General features: G+C 27.6%; 2 protein-coding genes across 2 annotated transcripts; both read right to left on the bottom strand.

Moving 5' to 3' along the window:
* Positions 1 to 312: 312 nt before the first annotated feature.
* Positions 313 to 2,615, bottom strand: LOC127250660 (uncharacterized). The gene is made up of 2 exons (XM_051274041.1): positions 2,411 to 2,615; positions 313 to 2,212 (listed from the first exon to the last, which is right to left on the bottom strand). The coding sequence occupies exon 2, from the start codon at positions 2,208 to 2,210 to the stop codon at positions 435 to 437; it is 1,776 nt and encodes a 591-aa protein (XP_051129998.1). The 5' UTR covers positions 2,211 to 2,212; positions 2,411 to 2,615; the 3' UTR covers positions 313 to 434.
* A 4,522-nt stretch (positions 2,616 to 7,137) lies between these two features.
* Positions 7,138 to 11,647, bottom strand: LOC127250101 (UPF0613 protein PB24D3.06c-like). The gene is made up of 9 exons (XM_051273257.1): positions 11,380 to 11,647; positions 10,100 to 10,176; positions 9,508 to 9,613; positions 8,699 to 8,791; positions 8,512 to 8,577; positions 8,238 to 8,383; positions 7,709 to 7,817; positions 7,399 to 7,463; positions 7,138 to 7,303 (listed from the first exon to the last, which is right to left on the bottom strand). The coding sequence occupies exons 1-9, from the start codon at positions 11,593 to 11,595 to the stop codon at positions 7,156 to 7,158; spliced, it is 1,026 nt and encodes a 341-aa protein (XP_051129214.1). The 5' UTR covers positions 11,596 to 11,647; the 3' UTR covers positions 7,138 to 7,155.
* Between the last annotated feature and the right edge of the window lie 6,202 nt (positions 11,648 to 17,849).

Genomic DNA, 17,849 nt, shown 5'->3' with positions numbered 1-17,849 from the left:
ATACATCACAAGTAATTACTAAATAGAAATTACATATATATATATATATATATTAAATTGATCAAAGATTTTTTTTTTTTTTTTTTTCAGAAAAAAAATCGTATAGGAATCATAGACATATTTACATATTATTTGCTCAATTGAGAAACAACATTAAAATAGAATATTATTTAAAACTTTTTTTTTTTTTTTCTCGATGACAAAAAAATCAAAACAAAACCCTCAACTTTATTACTTTTAAACTTACAAAAAAATATTACTCCAATAATCATAACAAGTAAAAAAATAAAAAAATCTAGTGGCAATTCAAGAGAAGAGTACCACAAATGTCTAATAACTAAAATTTTTCTTCTTTTTAAAAAAATCAACTAATCATAATACTACACAATCCGTGTTAAAAAAGCTCGGCTCAGTTCTGCTCGTTTCGCTCAGTGTTACCGAGCGCACACGGCGTTGATCAACACGTGGCCGAGCATTACGTCGACAAAATATTGGTGCCCGATTTGTCCATCTCGCCACTTGGCCTTAAGCGGCACCCGGCCGTAGTGCACGCCATCGTTGCACCGGTTGTCGAAGTGCCACGGGAATGTCATGTCGAAGCCGTCGATGACCCGGTCGAGAATCCCGCGCTGCCGGAGCTTCTCCAACACGACACCGTTGAACGTCTCCATCTTTTGCGGATTGAACGCCAAATGCCGGGCGTAACCCCCCGTCGCCACCGTTGTCCGGTACACGACCTCGGGGGGCTTAAGCCCCCTCGCCCTGACCCCGTCCACGACCTCGGCCCAAAACCTCGCCACGAAATCCGCCCCCCGGATGAATTTCCGGACGTTTTTCCAATACACGCCGTCGTGCAAGCCCGAGTTCATGATCACCGCGTCGGGAACGACGTCGCCGGCAAAGTACCGTCTCAACGTCTCGCGGTAATCAGCGTCGACCAACGAGTTTAGCCCTTGGTAGTTTTGCGTGTGGTTAAAATGCCCGTTGAAAATGCTCGTGAAACGTATTGTTTGCGATGGGTCGTTTGGGTTTGTTATGTTCGCGTCGAATATTCGTGGAATTGTGTCGTAAACGTGCACGCCCAACACAAACTGAAGCAGGTTACGAATCGTGTCGCAATGGTTCGAGTCACCCCACCAAAAAATCCATCGGCCGCGCAAACATTTCCACGCGTCGTCGACCGTAAACAAATTAAATGCGCAATGCGCCGAGTAGACCCAACCGTTGCTCTCGAGCGCGCCCAACGGGCCGTCGCACCACGGCGGGGCGCACGGGAGGCTCGGCTCAAGGCATCGGTACCGCCCGTCGTTTCCGACGACGCACGATTCGTTAATCGCGTGCCGCGTCCACCGCCCCGACCAAACGTCGCGGTCGAAATCTGACTTTGCGCACCGCCGAATTTCCGGCGGCGGCGGCGTGCCGCCGTTTACGACGAATGCGATACGTACGGCACGAAGAACTTTATCGACGACGAATCGAGGGGGCGAAAATTTAAGCCCCTCGTAATGCCGGAATAATAAAACGATGGTCAAATTATAGTAGCCGGCGGCGAATTCGGGGTGGACTTGCAATGAGAATGTATAGTTCCCGTCGCCGGAGTCCTTCACCGGCGGCCGGGACTTCCACTGCGGCCCCGACAAATCGAGCTCGAAATAGTCACCGCCGAGGCAATGCGGCTCGCCGGAATCATCCAACGCCTGAAAAACGAACTCATGGACTTCGCCGGCGGTCAAATTCATCGTCGTCGTCCCGTCATTGCCATCAATTCGAGGTATTCGAATGTCGGAAGTTCTCGAATCTTTACAGGGCTCACCGCCAGGGGCCAGCCAGTTTGCGAGAAGATTCGAGGAATAATTTGCCCCAAATTCCGACGGAGATTGATCGTGGATGACAAAATTGGGGGTTTTCTTGGATCGGTAATTCGAATTAGGGTTAGGGTTAGGGTTTTTGATTTGGGGCAAATTGAAGCTCTGGTGTGTGGGATGATTATGGGAATTAGGGTTTTCGATTTTGGGGCTGAAATTAGGGTTTTGGAATTGAGGATTGGAAGTGAGGTTTTTGACGACGAAATCTTGATGAAACGTGGCGAAATCGAGACCGTCGATTCCCCAAACGATCAAAACTCCAAGAAATACAGCAAGAATCAGAATCTTGAACCACCACTGAACTGTAGGGCTTGATGGCTTTAAAATCCAAAGCTTTTCAACCATTGCTGCAAAATAATTAACATAAATATAAATTTTTTTTTTTTAAAAAAACCCACAAATATTATATCTAAATTATTTTTATTTAAAATCTTGGGGTTTGCATGTTCAACATTCCAAGAATTTGAGGTGAATAATATTTTTTAAAAAAGAATAGATTTTTTCTTGGGAAAATAAAGAGGGTAATAATATTTGAAGAAACATACCTTAGTTCTTGAACTTTCTTGCAAAAATTGAATCTTGAATCTTGAATCTTTTGCAATGGAGAAGAAGATGGGTATAGATATATATGTATGTGTATGTATTGGAGAGAGAGAGAGATTTTGGTTTATGGGAGGAGAGAGAGATGTAGAGAGAGAAAGGGCAATGGCAGAAGTAGGGATGGGAGTGGAGGACAGAGACAGAATAAAGGGAGGAGGTGCAGCTGGCAACAATATTTGTATTTATTTTATTTTATTTTTATGATTTGGATTTGGATTTAGATTTTGGTGGACAATAATGCTTTTGAGAACAACTATTTTTTGAATTTTTTTAAAATGAAAGAAAAAATAAAAATGGCAGAGAGGTCACCGACAGGCAGATTAATGGAGATTGAGAGGATGAGGACGACGATGATTGGGAGGGGTATTTTTGTCTTTTCAGTTTAACGCGTCTGCATGGCCGCATCTGACGGTCAGGATTGTTTTGGAGTTCGGGCTCTGTGTATGCTTTTAAGAGTATGTTCATTATTAGTAGTACTATATCTGTTTGAGTGTTTTAATTTAAATTTTTTTGTGTAAAATTAAAAAAAAAAAATGTGAATAAATGATTGATTTATATACTCGGTCCTAAAATATAATCTTATTGTATTTGATACGAAATTTAAAAAATATTAATATTATATTGATAATTAATAAAAAGTAAAGATAAATAATTTTTTTGTCCTTATGAGTACATTAATGTAAAAAATAGTGATAATTGTGTAATAATAATGAAAAAGTATGGATAGTTTTATAATGATATGATTATTTACGAAAATAAGACTATTATTTTGAGACGGATAAAAATGATAATCAAGACTATTGTATTGAGACGACGAGAGTATTTAAAAAGATATACTCTATTGTAACTTTTGTGTAAAATTTAAAAAAAAAAAAAATTGTGAATGATTGAATTATATATATAAAGACATACTCTATCCGTCACAATACTTCATTCCACTTCTAAGGTCACATTTACTGTTATTATAATTAATATTAAAAATATTTTTATGTTTATATAATTTTTCTATAAAAATGTTCTTATATTAATATCATAAGACATCAATGAAAATATTTTTACAATTTTTTTTTAATTTGTATTACGTTTTAATATAATATTTAATATTCAAATATCAAATAGAAAAATTAAATGATAAAATACGAAAGACTAAGATGTCTTATTTTTAAAAAAATTTTAAAAAGTAGATTAGAATAATAATTATGGATAATTTAAAAAAATAGAATAATTTTGTTATAAAGCAGAGACCATGATTACTAAATAAGAAAATATGACAATTGTTTTTTTTACGTAGAAAAATGAAAAAACAAGACAACTCTTTTAGGACGGAGGAAGTAATATATATTAAAAATAAAAAATACTATCGTATACATAAAAATTTAGGAGAGTATAATTAGTAAATAATTAATAATATACTCTCCGTCCCACGTAATTTATCCATATTTTCTATTTTCTCCTGTACCACATAATTTGTCCTTTCATTTTTTGAAATTATATTTATAGACTTTAATCCTATTTTAAATTTTAAATTTTATAATTTTTTAAAACTTAATTAAACTATTTCGTTATCTTAATCTTAATTTACAATTATTTTTCCTATACCGTAATTATTTTTTCTAATGTATTTCTTAATTACATACTAATTACATTTTACCTAAATTCTCGTATCTACCGTAACATGCCTATATTACATGGGACGGAGGAGGGAGTATTAATTAAAATAATTATTGTATAATAAAAATAAATTAAAATTAAAATTAACATAACTAATTAATTTAATTAAAATTTAAAAAATTATAAATTTAAAAATTTAAAATAAAATTAAAATGTATAATTTTTTTTTAAAAAAATAAAAATAAAAAAATAAAAAGATCCAAATAGCTCAAAACTCCTTAACATAAAATCTGCAGTAAATGAATAAAACCAAAGTCAAAAGCAGCCCTAACTTTTAGACTAAAATAATAAATAAATAATTAAATAAAAGGTGCATTTTAACCAACCCCCACCACCATGTCGAGACTCACTATTAAATATTTTCAAATAATGAGATGTTATATAATATAATTTCAAACATTAATAAATAAAAAATACAAACCTATAATAATTGCCTGCACGTGACAAAAATTAATTAAATTATATCACATTGAATATACTTCTCTCCGTAATTTAAATTTATGCTTAATATTTTTTTTGGGTTGTCATCGAAAATTATTAGTAAAAAATTATTATATGTTTTATATTACTTTTTACTATAAAAAAAAATAAGAATTATTACTCATTTTTATTAATTTTTATGCCGGGTCAAATAAACACAGATTTGCATAACAGATGAAGTATTTGATAAAATAAAAAAAAAATTGTACTAGAGCCATAATTGTTTTTGTGAGTTTAGTTTATGTTTTTAAACTTGCATCTTGTTCTATTGTAATTTTAAATTAAAATAAAACTCCTTGATCTCATAAAAAGAACATATTGATATTATGTTTACTTGTGAGTTTTGATTTTGATTTTTGATTTTAAATAGTAAAATTTTGAATTGAAATAGTTGTTTAATTTGATATAAATGTGTATTGATATGATGTTTTAAATGTAAAATTAAATTTTACTACTCCCTCCGTCCCATAACAAAGTATCAATTTTTCCATTTTAGTCTGTCTCGTAACAAAGTATCTATTTTCTTTTTTAGTAACTGTACTATTTACCTAACATTACAAATACCCTTACAACTTACAATATATTACACAAATGTCATTACCTTTATATCACACATACTAATAAGGTTATTTTAGTCAGTTTTACTTTATTCCTACTATATTCCAATATAATATTAATATTTCTAAAACTACGTGAAAAAAACAAATTGATATTTACTTATGTGACGGAGGGAGTATAATAATAATAATAAAAAAAAATAGATGTTTAATTTGATATTTTTGGAGAGAAAATAAAGTTGAAATAGTAAAATCATAAAATCTTACAAGTAAACACACCAATTATACTATCCCTCTGTCCCATAATTATAGTCTGGGTTGTGTTTGACGAGATTTAAGGAATATTGATATTATATTGGTAGTAGATAAAAAGTACTGATAAAAGAATTTTTTGTCCTTGTGAGTGTATTTGTGTAAAAAGTAGTGGTCATTGTGTAATAATAATGAAAAAGTAATTGTAGTTTTACAGTGATATGATTATTTATGGAAATAAAACTATTATTTTGAGAAGAACAAAATAGTAAACAAGACTATTATATTGGGACGAAGGGAGTATTTTTTATTTATTTTTATCCGTTCCAAAACAAATATATGATTTCTTAAATTAACCGTATTACATACTTAATATAATATATACTAATACCATTACATATAATGTCATTGCTATTACATCATATTAATAGAGAATTTTGTCGTTTTAATACAAATTAATATAATATTAATATTAAAAAATCTATGTGAAAAAAATAAATGGTACTATTATTGCGGGCCGGAGGTAAAACTATTTATTCAATATAATTTTTAATAAAAATACATTTGGTTTGTTCTTTTAGGGTGTGTTTGTTTGGGGATTTGGATTTTAAATTCACTATTTATCCCTTTTCATTTTTCTTCAAAATCATCAAATCAAATATCTATTTTTTATTTTTTATATTATACTAAAAATCAATTTTATATTCAAAACATCAAATCATACAACTATTCAAATTCAAAATTTTTCCTATTCAAATTCTAACTCAAAATCCAAACCTCCAAACAAACACACCCTTAGTTTTTTTTCTTTATCCATTTTCCCAAAAAAATTAATGGCTCTGTTTATCTGTAAGATTTTAAGCCTTATTTTACTATTTCAATTTTATTTTTTCTAAAAAAACATCAAATCAAACACTCAATTTTCATTTATTTTATTACACTAAAATCTAATTTTACATTCAAAACATCACAGTACATAAAATTGTCATTTCAATTCAAAATTTTACTATTTAAAATCAAAACCTCTCAAGTAAACACACATACCTCCGACCCATAACAAAAACACTATTTGTTTTGTGCAAATAAATTTTTTAATGTTAATATTATATTAATTTGTAGTAAAAGAAAAAAATACTCGTAATAGTATGATGTAATATAAAACTAATGACATTTGCGTAATATATATTATAAATGGTAAAGATATTTATTATGTTATATAGATAGTGCAATCACTAAATTATAAAATAGTACCCTTGAGACAACAAAAATATAAAATTGTACCATTTCTATTGGACGGAGGGAGTACATAAATACACATTCATTATTTTTATATAGCCTATACAATTTTCTATATTTTACATTAAAATAAATATATTCCTTCAAATTGTTTCACAGAACAAAGACACCCATTATATTTTTTTTCAGAAAAATATTACATTTAAATTCTGGTTAAACTAAAATTCAAATCAATACTTCATTCCATTTCAAATTAAATCGAACATAAAATTTAAGAGCTCAACAAATTCCGAATCAACCTTGTGGATGGTTGATCGAAAGAATACTTTAGTTTCTCATCGACTTAATGTACATACGAAAAAAGAAAGAACCAAAGAAAGAAAAAAACAAGATCGAACTAAGTAAAGAATCCATAGAAATTCAACAACAAAAAGCTTGAAACTCGAACAACATACCGATCCTTTTTCAGCCCCGGCCGAGCTTAAAAGCCTTACTTAACTCCACGGGTCGTCCCATCCTTTCGGGCCGTCTCTTTTGATGAAATCTACGATCCCTTGGACACATTCCTCGACTCGGTTGGACAGCGAGTGGTTTCCGTATTCAATTTCGACTTTTTCCGCGCCCCCCATCGCTCGACACAATCTAGAGTCAAAAAATAGGGACAAATAAGATTGTGAGAGTTTGACATACAATTAAGGATGTAAGAATTGTTAAGGTCTGAAAGAAATATGTCTTGCCGGTCGACTAGAGCTTTCTTGTCCACGTATTCCGGGACATATTCGTCGCCCATGGAAAACATGACCTGTCAGAAACACGATTTTCCAGCAGAATTTGAGACACTATGGATGTGTTTGTTTTATATTTTAGTTTGAAGAAATTATTTTGATGTGAAGTACAGGGAATTGCGTAGATAATATAAAAATAATTAATATTTGTAGTATATTAATTTTTTTTGAAAAATGCGATGAAAGCTTTTTGGAGAAGAAAAAGAATACTATGCAAAATCGAGCTCGGCAAAAATGTAAGAATCGAAATTTATATTGTTACCAGGGTAGGTGTGTTCGACATATGTCCGAGCTTCTGTTTCAGCTGGTCTTCATTGAAGTCGGAACTGAACATGTCGTCATCGCCGTTGTAAGCACAAAGTGAATGAAATCTGCAGAGATCACAGACACAAAATCACAGCTCGTTTTACACAAATGTACCGTTTAGATGGAATCGAAGAGCTATTTTTCATTCAAATCGAAAACATTTTAAAATACATCAAAATACACCCCAAAAGTTTAATTTACGCTTTTGAATATAGGCAAAAGCCAAAGATATTGCGAGGTAAATAAGCATTCTTGGTCGAAAAAATAAGAATTTGATTTTGTTTTAGACTACATTTGTTAATTTTGACGATCAAATTTCAGTTTGAGATCAAATCGAAGAAATAATAATTAAAACTAGGCCCAAAATTGAAGAAATATTATCTAAAACGACTACTAAAAAAACAAATCTTTAATGGGATAAACATGTTACTTATATGGTGAAACACTTAAATGAAGAATGAACTTGAACTTAGAATTTCCCTGACCTGTAGGCAGTGATTGGCGAGTCGGGATTGGCTTCTTTGGGCATCAATTCCGACGCTTTACCCTCACTTATCATCTTCGAAGCTAAATCAATCATGGATGCCGTTTCAAGGAGAGTGGCTCTAAATTCGCGGTCACTCACAGGAGCCTAAAATGTCGAATAAAATGGCAAAAGAGAAGTGGAATAATGTGGTGATACGGACAAGCAAATGCCGTAAGAATTAAAATCACGGTATAATTATTGAAATAAGGCGAAAAATGGAAAGTTGAGATTACTTGTAATATGGCTGCACGAACAGCTCTCGAACAAGCTGCATTGGTCCGCAAGTAATGCACAATATCCTAAACAAATCAAAACGAATATTGTATATTTAGAAGTTATCGCTAGACTTTGTTATGTCACGGCAGAAATTATTGTTGTATTGGATAATCCGGATTTCGACAAGAATTGACCGACGATTACCTGGCATCCCGTACTGTGCCCGAGTAGGACTACACCTTCAGAATCTTCCTTGTTTATTAGGTAACTTATCAATTGATCGAGCTCCACTGAATCCTTTATCCGAGAAAACGTGGTAATTAGAATTGTTGCGAGCAAATAAAGGAATGAATCACGACTAATATTGTATGTTACAAAGCAAAGTCTAGACATAGAGCCATTTCGAATTGTTCAATGATGAAATTACAACAATAAGAGTTCACAAGCTTCATAGATGTTTTACTTTCGTTCTAATACATTTTCCAATCTCGTTTTAATTGAGAAATTAAACGTGGGCAAAGGTGCAGCGAAGAAAATTCTTTGCATCGGAAAACTGTGTAAGTATCATAATAGAACACAATGGTGACATGTTACGTATATATCCGATCACAAAAAATTAAATTAAGGCTAACAAATGTACCCTCCATCGTCATCGATATTTATGTTCATTTGACCAAGCATGATTTTAAGAAAAATGAATAAAAATATAAACTTTTTTTATATACTAAAGAAAAACTAGAAAAGGTGTAATTTTTACGTCAAAAAGCAAACGAAAATATTTTTTTCAAGATATAAATTTGCATGATAGAGAGAATAATAATGTTGAGAAAAGTACATGCGTAAATGATAATATAATAGGTTGCTCGGTAAGATTCTTGATTCATGTAGTTGAAGAAAAGAAACACTTATCGTCCCACGATATTAGATCAGCATTCCACCAATAAATGAGGAAGGGGAATCAATATTAACTTTTTCGAAATCGTAACACAGAATATGAAAACAGAATAGTTTACCTGTTTCAAACTCGAAGTGCCATATCCGCTATACGACGAAGAAAAAAGAAACTGTACTAAGGACCAACGCTCTTTATCCAAAGCAATTGCCAATGGCTCCAAATATCTACAAAGTTTGGTACCATCGATATTAAGATTACATTAATACGCGAGATACACATCTAGTCAACATTCAACTTAAGAATAATTCTTGTTTTGTAGGTTCAGTATATCAAATCTGAACTTAGACTACACCAAAAATCTAACTCAAACATGGATGCCGTGAAAGTTTTATGCATTTTTTTTTTTTTTTTTTCGGCGAAAAGCTACAAATTAGTTCATTATGTGATGTTAAGAATAAATCTAAAATATAGCACCGAACTTTAACACATCATGGAGTATCAAAGGACAGGTCCCGAGAAATCATTCATCACATTTTTAGCTTTCTTTAACATTATTTTAACTACTATCAGTATTTACTTTTCGATAATTTTTTCTACTACTGTTGTGCCTTTTTTTTGTGTGTGTTCGGTAATAGAATGAATACATCAAATTAGCATCCAATAGAAAAATTCTAGCAAAGAGAACTATTGGAGAACGATGGATAACGTACTCAGTGGCCAAAAATCCATCAGTCAGCCCACCGATAAAAATAACTTGTTGTTTATATTCACCCGTTTTAAATGCCACCTGCAATAAGAAGCAGCGATGAACGATAAACATTAAATCAGAACAAAGAAGCAATTTTTAAATTGTGTCTCACATAAAAACTTGGCAAAGAATTAGAATGATATTGACTTTCAATTTTCTGGACCAAATACTTTCCCGAAGCTGTTATGAAATATTGATTCGTGTCGATAAATAAACAAATTCATGGCACCTGAAGGCATTTAATATAGAATGATCATCAAAATCGTAGGATAACTATTCAGCTCTTTAGGCATCTCGCAAAACAATCGAAAAGTGTTCCAGCATGTCACAAATGTCTAAGCCTGTCCCAATTTCATTTTTCGAATTTGAAATTTCAAGCCAACAACTGCGATTAAGCGAATAGGGAATGAGGATCAACTTATAATTCCAAGATTTAGGTGCACACCACACACAAAACCGGGTTCACGACTAAAAAATAAAGCAAATACTACCAAGTACTTATTTCATTCCAAGTCAAACAAACAACTTCCACATTTCAATATTCTCCAAGTAACCATATATATATATATATATATAACAAAGGTAAGATAATTCATTCCGTTTTATATACGATCATTACTTAACATAATATTAGAATCAAAAGGTGTTTCGAGTGCAAAGCTTAGTTAAAACAACTACGGCTCTTTATCGACTTTTAAGTTATCCAGTTCTCGAACAATTATAAAGCATTTTCTGCCAAGACTAACACAAACTGATGCCTTAAGTTCATCTGCAACACATTTCAATTCACAATCTGCATATATATATATATATGTATATGTATTTTAACTAAAGCTGCTGCAACAACCAATGATCAAAGCAGATTCACAGCTAAATTCAAAATTTCATCACTCCATTACCAAATCAATAATAAGATCAAAATCAATCACCATGTAAATCATAGCAGCAACAATGCCACTCTCTAATTCATTTCTACAAATTTCACTTCTCAGATTCACATCTCAGTTCAACTCAAGTTGCAGAATCATATAAACCCTAAACACAACGCAAAATCAATCCAGTTTGGGAATCTCGATCACCGAATCAAAATCTTCCACCGATCGCACTCTCCAACGAAATTAAAATCAAATTCAACTCCAAACAGAAATCAACTTCAATTCGAAGCTCAAATTAAGCAAACCAAAGCCGTAAAAAACCTAGAAAAACCACAAAATATCGCGATTCAGCTTTTCCCCTCCTCACCTGAACTGCCTTGGGTCCGTACTTAAACATCACCCCGCGGAACTGACGCTTCTTGTTAATTGGTCCGATTCCACCTCCGCCGCTATCTCCGGCGGCCGCGGCGGTGGAGGAGGTGTTAGGCATCTTGGAGGCGGCACTCCGACTGCGGACAATGCCCGAAAACCAAGAAGTGGCGGTGGAGGAGGGAGTGGAGAGATTCATATCAGAGGTCTCCATTGAAGAGCAAAGAATCCATCTGCAGCTGTTCCTACTGTTTTACCAGTTTGAATTTTCATTTATTTTATTTATTTATTAGAAGGTTTTTGGCCCGTTTTGAATTTAAAACATATTATTAATAAAATTATCATTTTAATATTTACATATTAAATATTAATTAAATTTTTATGTAATGGTTATTGTTGTAATTATTTCTTATAGATTATGTAATACTCCCTCCAACCCAATCAATTGATGTGAGTGATTAGTATTTTTATTTTAATATATATATTTTTTTATATGAGATACAATAATTGGATTATTAATATAAAAAATAATATTACGTGATTAATGTTAATTATTCTTTGGATAATATAATATTCCTTCTGTCTGGCTCTAAATTTTCATTTAGTGTAGAACATTAAAAATATCATTATAATAATATTATATCAACACGCAAAAACACAAAAAATAAATGTAACTTTTAAAGTCGGATACTATATTATATATATTAAAAATTGTGTTAGATATTATAGTTTAGATGACAAAAATCAATGTATTTGGTTTTTTTTTTTTTTTTTTTTTGATAGGTTTGAAATTAATTTATTTCTTTTAAAGAAAAAAATCTATATCATTTGCATGTTATTAAAAAAACTATCTTAATCATTATATAATTTACTTTATTTATTTGTGTAAAATTATTTGTTCGTTAGTTATATTCTATTACATATATGTGTTATTTTTATTGAAAATAATCAATATATTTTTTCAAAAAATTAGTTATATATATTTATTATTTTTATATTATTTGTACACTTTATATTTCACATATAAAAAATATCCTTTCACATTATTTCACAAAACAAACTAGTTTTAGAGGAATCTTGTTAATTGTTTTTATTTTTATTTTTTTGAAAATATTAATTTAGAGAAGAATTCATATTAAATAATGATTTGAAAATTTTACTATAAAAAGTTATTTATAACCTACAATTTTAGTGATCGATCAAGAAACTAGCTGCCTAACATCACAAACAAATGACACTTAAGGGTGTTTTTGTTTGGGGGTTTGGATTTTGAGTGAGGATTTAAATAGTAAAAATTTTGAATTTGAATAGTTATATGATGTGATATAAATAGGTGTTGATGTGATGTTTTAAATGTAAAATTGATTTTTAGTATAATATAAAAAATAAAAAATAGGTATTTGATTTAATATTTTTGGAGAAAAAAATTTGAATGAATAGTGAAAAAAAAATCCAACCCCCAAACAAAACACACCCTTAATTCATTGTAATAATGAGTCGCAATAACTTAGGTGTGTTCTTTAAAGAAAATATATACTCCTTCCGTCCAGCTAGAAAGTATACATGTTTCTATTTTGGGATGTCCAATTACAAAGTAAACATTTTATTAAATACCTTACTTTTTTCCACAAATAGCTTTACTTTACATCACATCATTACTTTTACACCAAAAAGTAAGGGCAAAAATGTCATTACACTATTTTTAACTACCCACTATAATTAAAATACTATTATTTCTTAAATACCGCGCCAAAAGTAATTGTATACTTTTCTTGTGGACGGAGGGAGTATATATACTCATTTTTTTAAAAAAAAATAAAAATTTCATATGAAAAAAATATTTATTCAAATTATCTCGCAAAATTAACATATCTTTAGAATTTGTTTCTTATTAATTTAAAAATAAAATTAATATTTACCGCAATGTTTTTTAAAAAATATTAGTGGTGAGGTTTTAGAATTGGGTTTTGATTTTGAATAGTAAAATTTTGAATTGAAATGTTGTTTGATGTGATATAAATATGCGTTGATGTGATATTTTGAATGTAAAATTAGATTTTAGTGTAATAAAATAAATAAAAAGTCGGTGTTTGATTTGATATTTTTTTAGAGGAAAAAAGTTGAAATAATAAAATCAGGTGTAAAACATGACAAGTAAACACACTCTCTCATCCGCAAAATTTATTTATTTATTTATTTTTGTCCATTGCTAAATTTACCATATTACTATTTTTGGCAAAGTCAACAAATTAACGTATAACTATTATCCTTAATTCAACGCTTATTTACAAACAAATATCCCTATCTTTATTACATTCTCCATTTATTTTTATTTTTTAACTAAATTTTTAAAAATACTCCAAACTATTTTTTTTATTTTCACTTTTTCTTTAATAAAAAATGTTATAAACTTAGCCAATGGATGAGTACTATTTTCTCTCATAAAATATTACTTCCTCCGCCAGATCAGAAGAGTTTCATTTTCTATTTATTTTCATCCAAGAATAAGAAATATCCTTACAACTTACAATATATTACACAAATACCATTACTTTTACATTACACAATACAAATAGACATACTTTTATCTTTTTCACTACAAACAAATATAATACGAATATTAAAAAATTTACGTATAAAAACTAAAAATATTATTTATATTATGAAACTAAGGTAGTATATCAAAATATTAATTAAATCAAATTTAAATCACATACTCTCTCCGTCCCACATAATTTGTCCCTATTTTCTATTTTCGTCCGTCCCACATAACTTGTCATTTTTATTTTTGGAAATATAATTATGCACTTTAATCGTATTTTAAATTTTAAATTTTATAATTTTTTTTAATTTTAATTAAACTATTTATTTATCTTAATCTTAATCTATAATTATTTTTACTAATATACTTCTTAATTACTTACTAATTATACTTTACCTAAATTCCCGTATCTACGGTAATACACCTATATTACATGTGACGAAGGGAGTATTATTTTAAATTAGTTTCAAATCATAATCAAACAAACTTTTAAATATAGTCAAAAAAATAAAAAAATAAAAAGGTTTGGGCCTTAAAAATAAGTCCAAAGAGAACTTTAGGCCGGCCTGGACCCAAGTTGGTTAATAATAATAATAATAATAATACTAATAATAGATAGTCTTATAAAATGTACAAAATAAAAATATAAATAAAAAGTAACGGCCCAATACAATTTTAAATAGAATATACATGGGCCTAAACTTGGGTAGATTTGAAATAAGTCCGGGTCAACCGACCCAATTTTAAATTCAAACCATTTTGATTTTTTTTAATTAATTAAATAGTTTTTAGTAGCTATTTTACTGATTCAACAAGTTAATTTAAATATTTAATAAATTTATCTTTTGAAATAGTTTGATGGATTAAAAAATTAATTTTAAAAATATTGTATATTTAGTGTATAGGTAAGTTGTGAATTTTTATTTTTATTTATTATAAATTTAAAGTAATTGAAATTATTATTTTTTATATACGAATTATTTTATTTGTAAAATATTTAAAATTATTAAAAAAGAATAAATCTATTTGAAATTATAAATAGTAAAAAAATAAAATAATTAACAATTAACATAATAAATATATGCGAATGATTTATACTTTTATATTTTACATTATTTATAATAAAATTTATTCATATTTTTTTTATTATTAAAATATAGTATTATTTTGTCTTACAAAATATCTAAAAAATAATAAAAAGTAATTATTTAATAGTAATATTTTTATAATTCTTAATATTTATGGTGCATTTGATAATTAGTTATTAGCTGATTCAATTATAGCCGATTCAATTAGTTGATTTGACTAACTGATTTAATTAGATGCTTGTATTAAAGTATTTGATAAAACAACTGTTCGACACTAGATATTTATATGTAAAATAAATTAAGGACATTTATATGAGTACTACTTTTAAAAATATTTAATTTTGTTGATTTTGATTTAAAATTTTTGATAAATTTTGCTATTAATAATTTAAAATCATAAAAGTATTATAAAATATTTATTTCTATTTTTTAGATTTGATAAAAATATTTTTATTAAAACAAAATAATAATTTTTTATTAAAATTGTGTAAAATATAAAATAATAAATCTATCATATATATATATATTTTGTTATGTTAATTACTCTTTATTATTTTTAATGTAAAATGTATATAATAATTATATATATAAGTAATTAATACTAGTAATATTTTTCTTTTCTAGTATTTAATTTAATTTTAAAAAATTTACACATTTTACAAATAAAATAATATATATGTAATAAATAACAATAGTAATTGTTTTAAATTTAAAAAATACAATTATAAGTTAATAAATAAATATATTAAAAATAATTAATACTAAATACTACAATTAAACTATATCTATGTATGAAATAATTAATTAATTTTTAAGGGTAAATAAAAAATAAATAAAATTAAAGTTGAAAAACTCTTATAAAACGAGAGATAGATTAGCTTTTTTGAAATTGGTTTTTTTGGTAAAAAAATTATTCGAAAAAGTTAATTTATCAAACACGTTAATTTTTTTATTGATCAAGTAGCTAAAAACTGTTTAATAAGTTAAAAATTCTTGAAAAATCATTTTTCCAGACACCCTTTTAATAACAAACATTTAAAAGTGTGTTTAGCAATTAGCTGTTAACTTATTTGATTAGATGTGAGCGGTTAATTGATTTGAATAACTGATTCAATTAGTCGTTTATATTAAAATTTTTGATAAAATAAATCTTTGATATTAACGATTTAAACTTAAAATGACAATCGATTACATTTATATTGTATTTTAAAAATATTCAACTGTAATATTTTAAGTTTAGCATTTTTGTTATTGTTTATCAAATATTGTGAAAGTATTATTGATATATTTATTTTACTATTTTTAATTTTTTTTAAAGATAATATATCTTTACTAAAAAAAAGATAATAATTATTTTATTGAAAATACTATAAAATGGAGTATAAAAGAACTAGTATATCTATTTTAATTATATTAATTATTAATTGATATATATTTACAATTTTCAATAAATTTAATTATATTTATTTATTTTAATATAAAATTTATATATTTAATATATATAAATAAATTAAAAATATTTATGTTTTTTTTCCTTAATTTAATAAATTCATGTATTTTACAAAAAAAATAAAGAAATATAAAATAATTATAATTTCAATTACTTGAAATTTAAAAAATAAAATCATAATTACAAAAAATTCAAATATATTAAAATAATAAATAAAAATATATGTAAGGAAAATAATTATTGCCCAGTCCAACTTTTTTCTTCCATTATTTCTATTTTTGTCTATTCTACTTTGTCCTTTTCTTTTTGAAAATAAAATTATATACTTTAATTTTATTTTAAATATTATAATTTATAACTATTTTAATCTTAATTTATAATTATTTTTATTATATAGTAATTATTTTTACTAATACATTTTTTTTAATTTTTTTTACTAATTATACTTTACCTAAATTCTCGTATCTACGTTGACTCGGACAGAAAATATGGTACCAAAGAAGTAACTTTTAAAGGCAAATATGAAATAAATATAATTAATATAAAACGCACTGAATAATATAGTTTTTCAGAAATTAACTTTTAAATCCAACAACCAGTTAAAAAAAAACTTATTTATCAAACACTATAATTAATTTTTTTATTGATCAAACAAATAAAAACTATTAAATAAATTAAATGTTGTTCAGAAAGCTAATTACCAAATATCTGAATAAAAAAAATTCAAATTCAAATTTAAACTAAAGAAACCCCGAAAAAAATTAATTAATATATGATGACTTGCGCCCACGAATATGTATATGTATATATTAAAAATATCATTATAAAGATCACTCATTTTGGATTAACATTTCAAATTTCATTTTAGTAATTTTATCAACCATTAACTTTATTATATATATAATTATATAAGGGATACATAATAGTAATATTATTGAGAATAAATATTAGTATCTTATTTACTAATAGTAATAATATACACCAATTATAAATAATTAAATTACTGTTCACTTAAACTTTTTTTTTCCGACACAGTTTACAATATATATTTTTTATACTCTTACAAAACTTAACATTTAATATTCAATATTATTTTTTATATTACCGATATAACTTTTTATACTTCAAATAAATAAAAAAGGTTCAAATCAAAATACTAAACAAACAAACTATCTTATTTTATATTATTACCAATTCAATTATATAAACAATTTTTAATTTTCCATATAAAATCAAGTCAATATTGAAACAATATAAATATACATAATAAAAATATTTAAATTTCAAAATTTATATTGAGAATTTATGGTACATTTATTTAATAAGTAACTATTATTATTCTAACTTCAATTATCATTCAAAATTTATCCACAAATCTAAATAATATT

The sequence above is a fragment of the Andrographis paniculata genome, unplaced genomic scaffold, assembly GCF_009805555.1.
Source record: "Andrographis paniculata isolate CXL003 unplaced genomic scaffold, ASM980555v1 Contig37END, whole genome shotgun sequence".
NCBI lineage: Eukaryota > Viridiplantae > Streptophyta > Magnoliopsida > Lamiales > Acanthaceae > Andrographis > Andrographis paniculata.
Note: the sequence above shows the minus strand (reverse complement) of the source record. Positions and strands in the feature narration are given on the sequence as shown.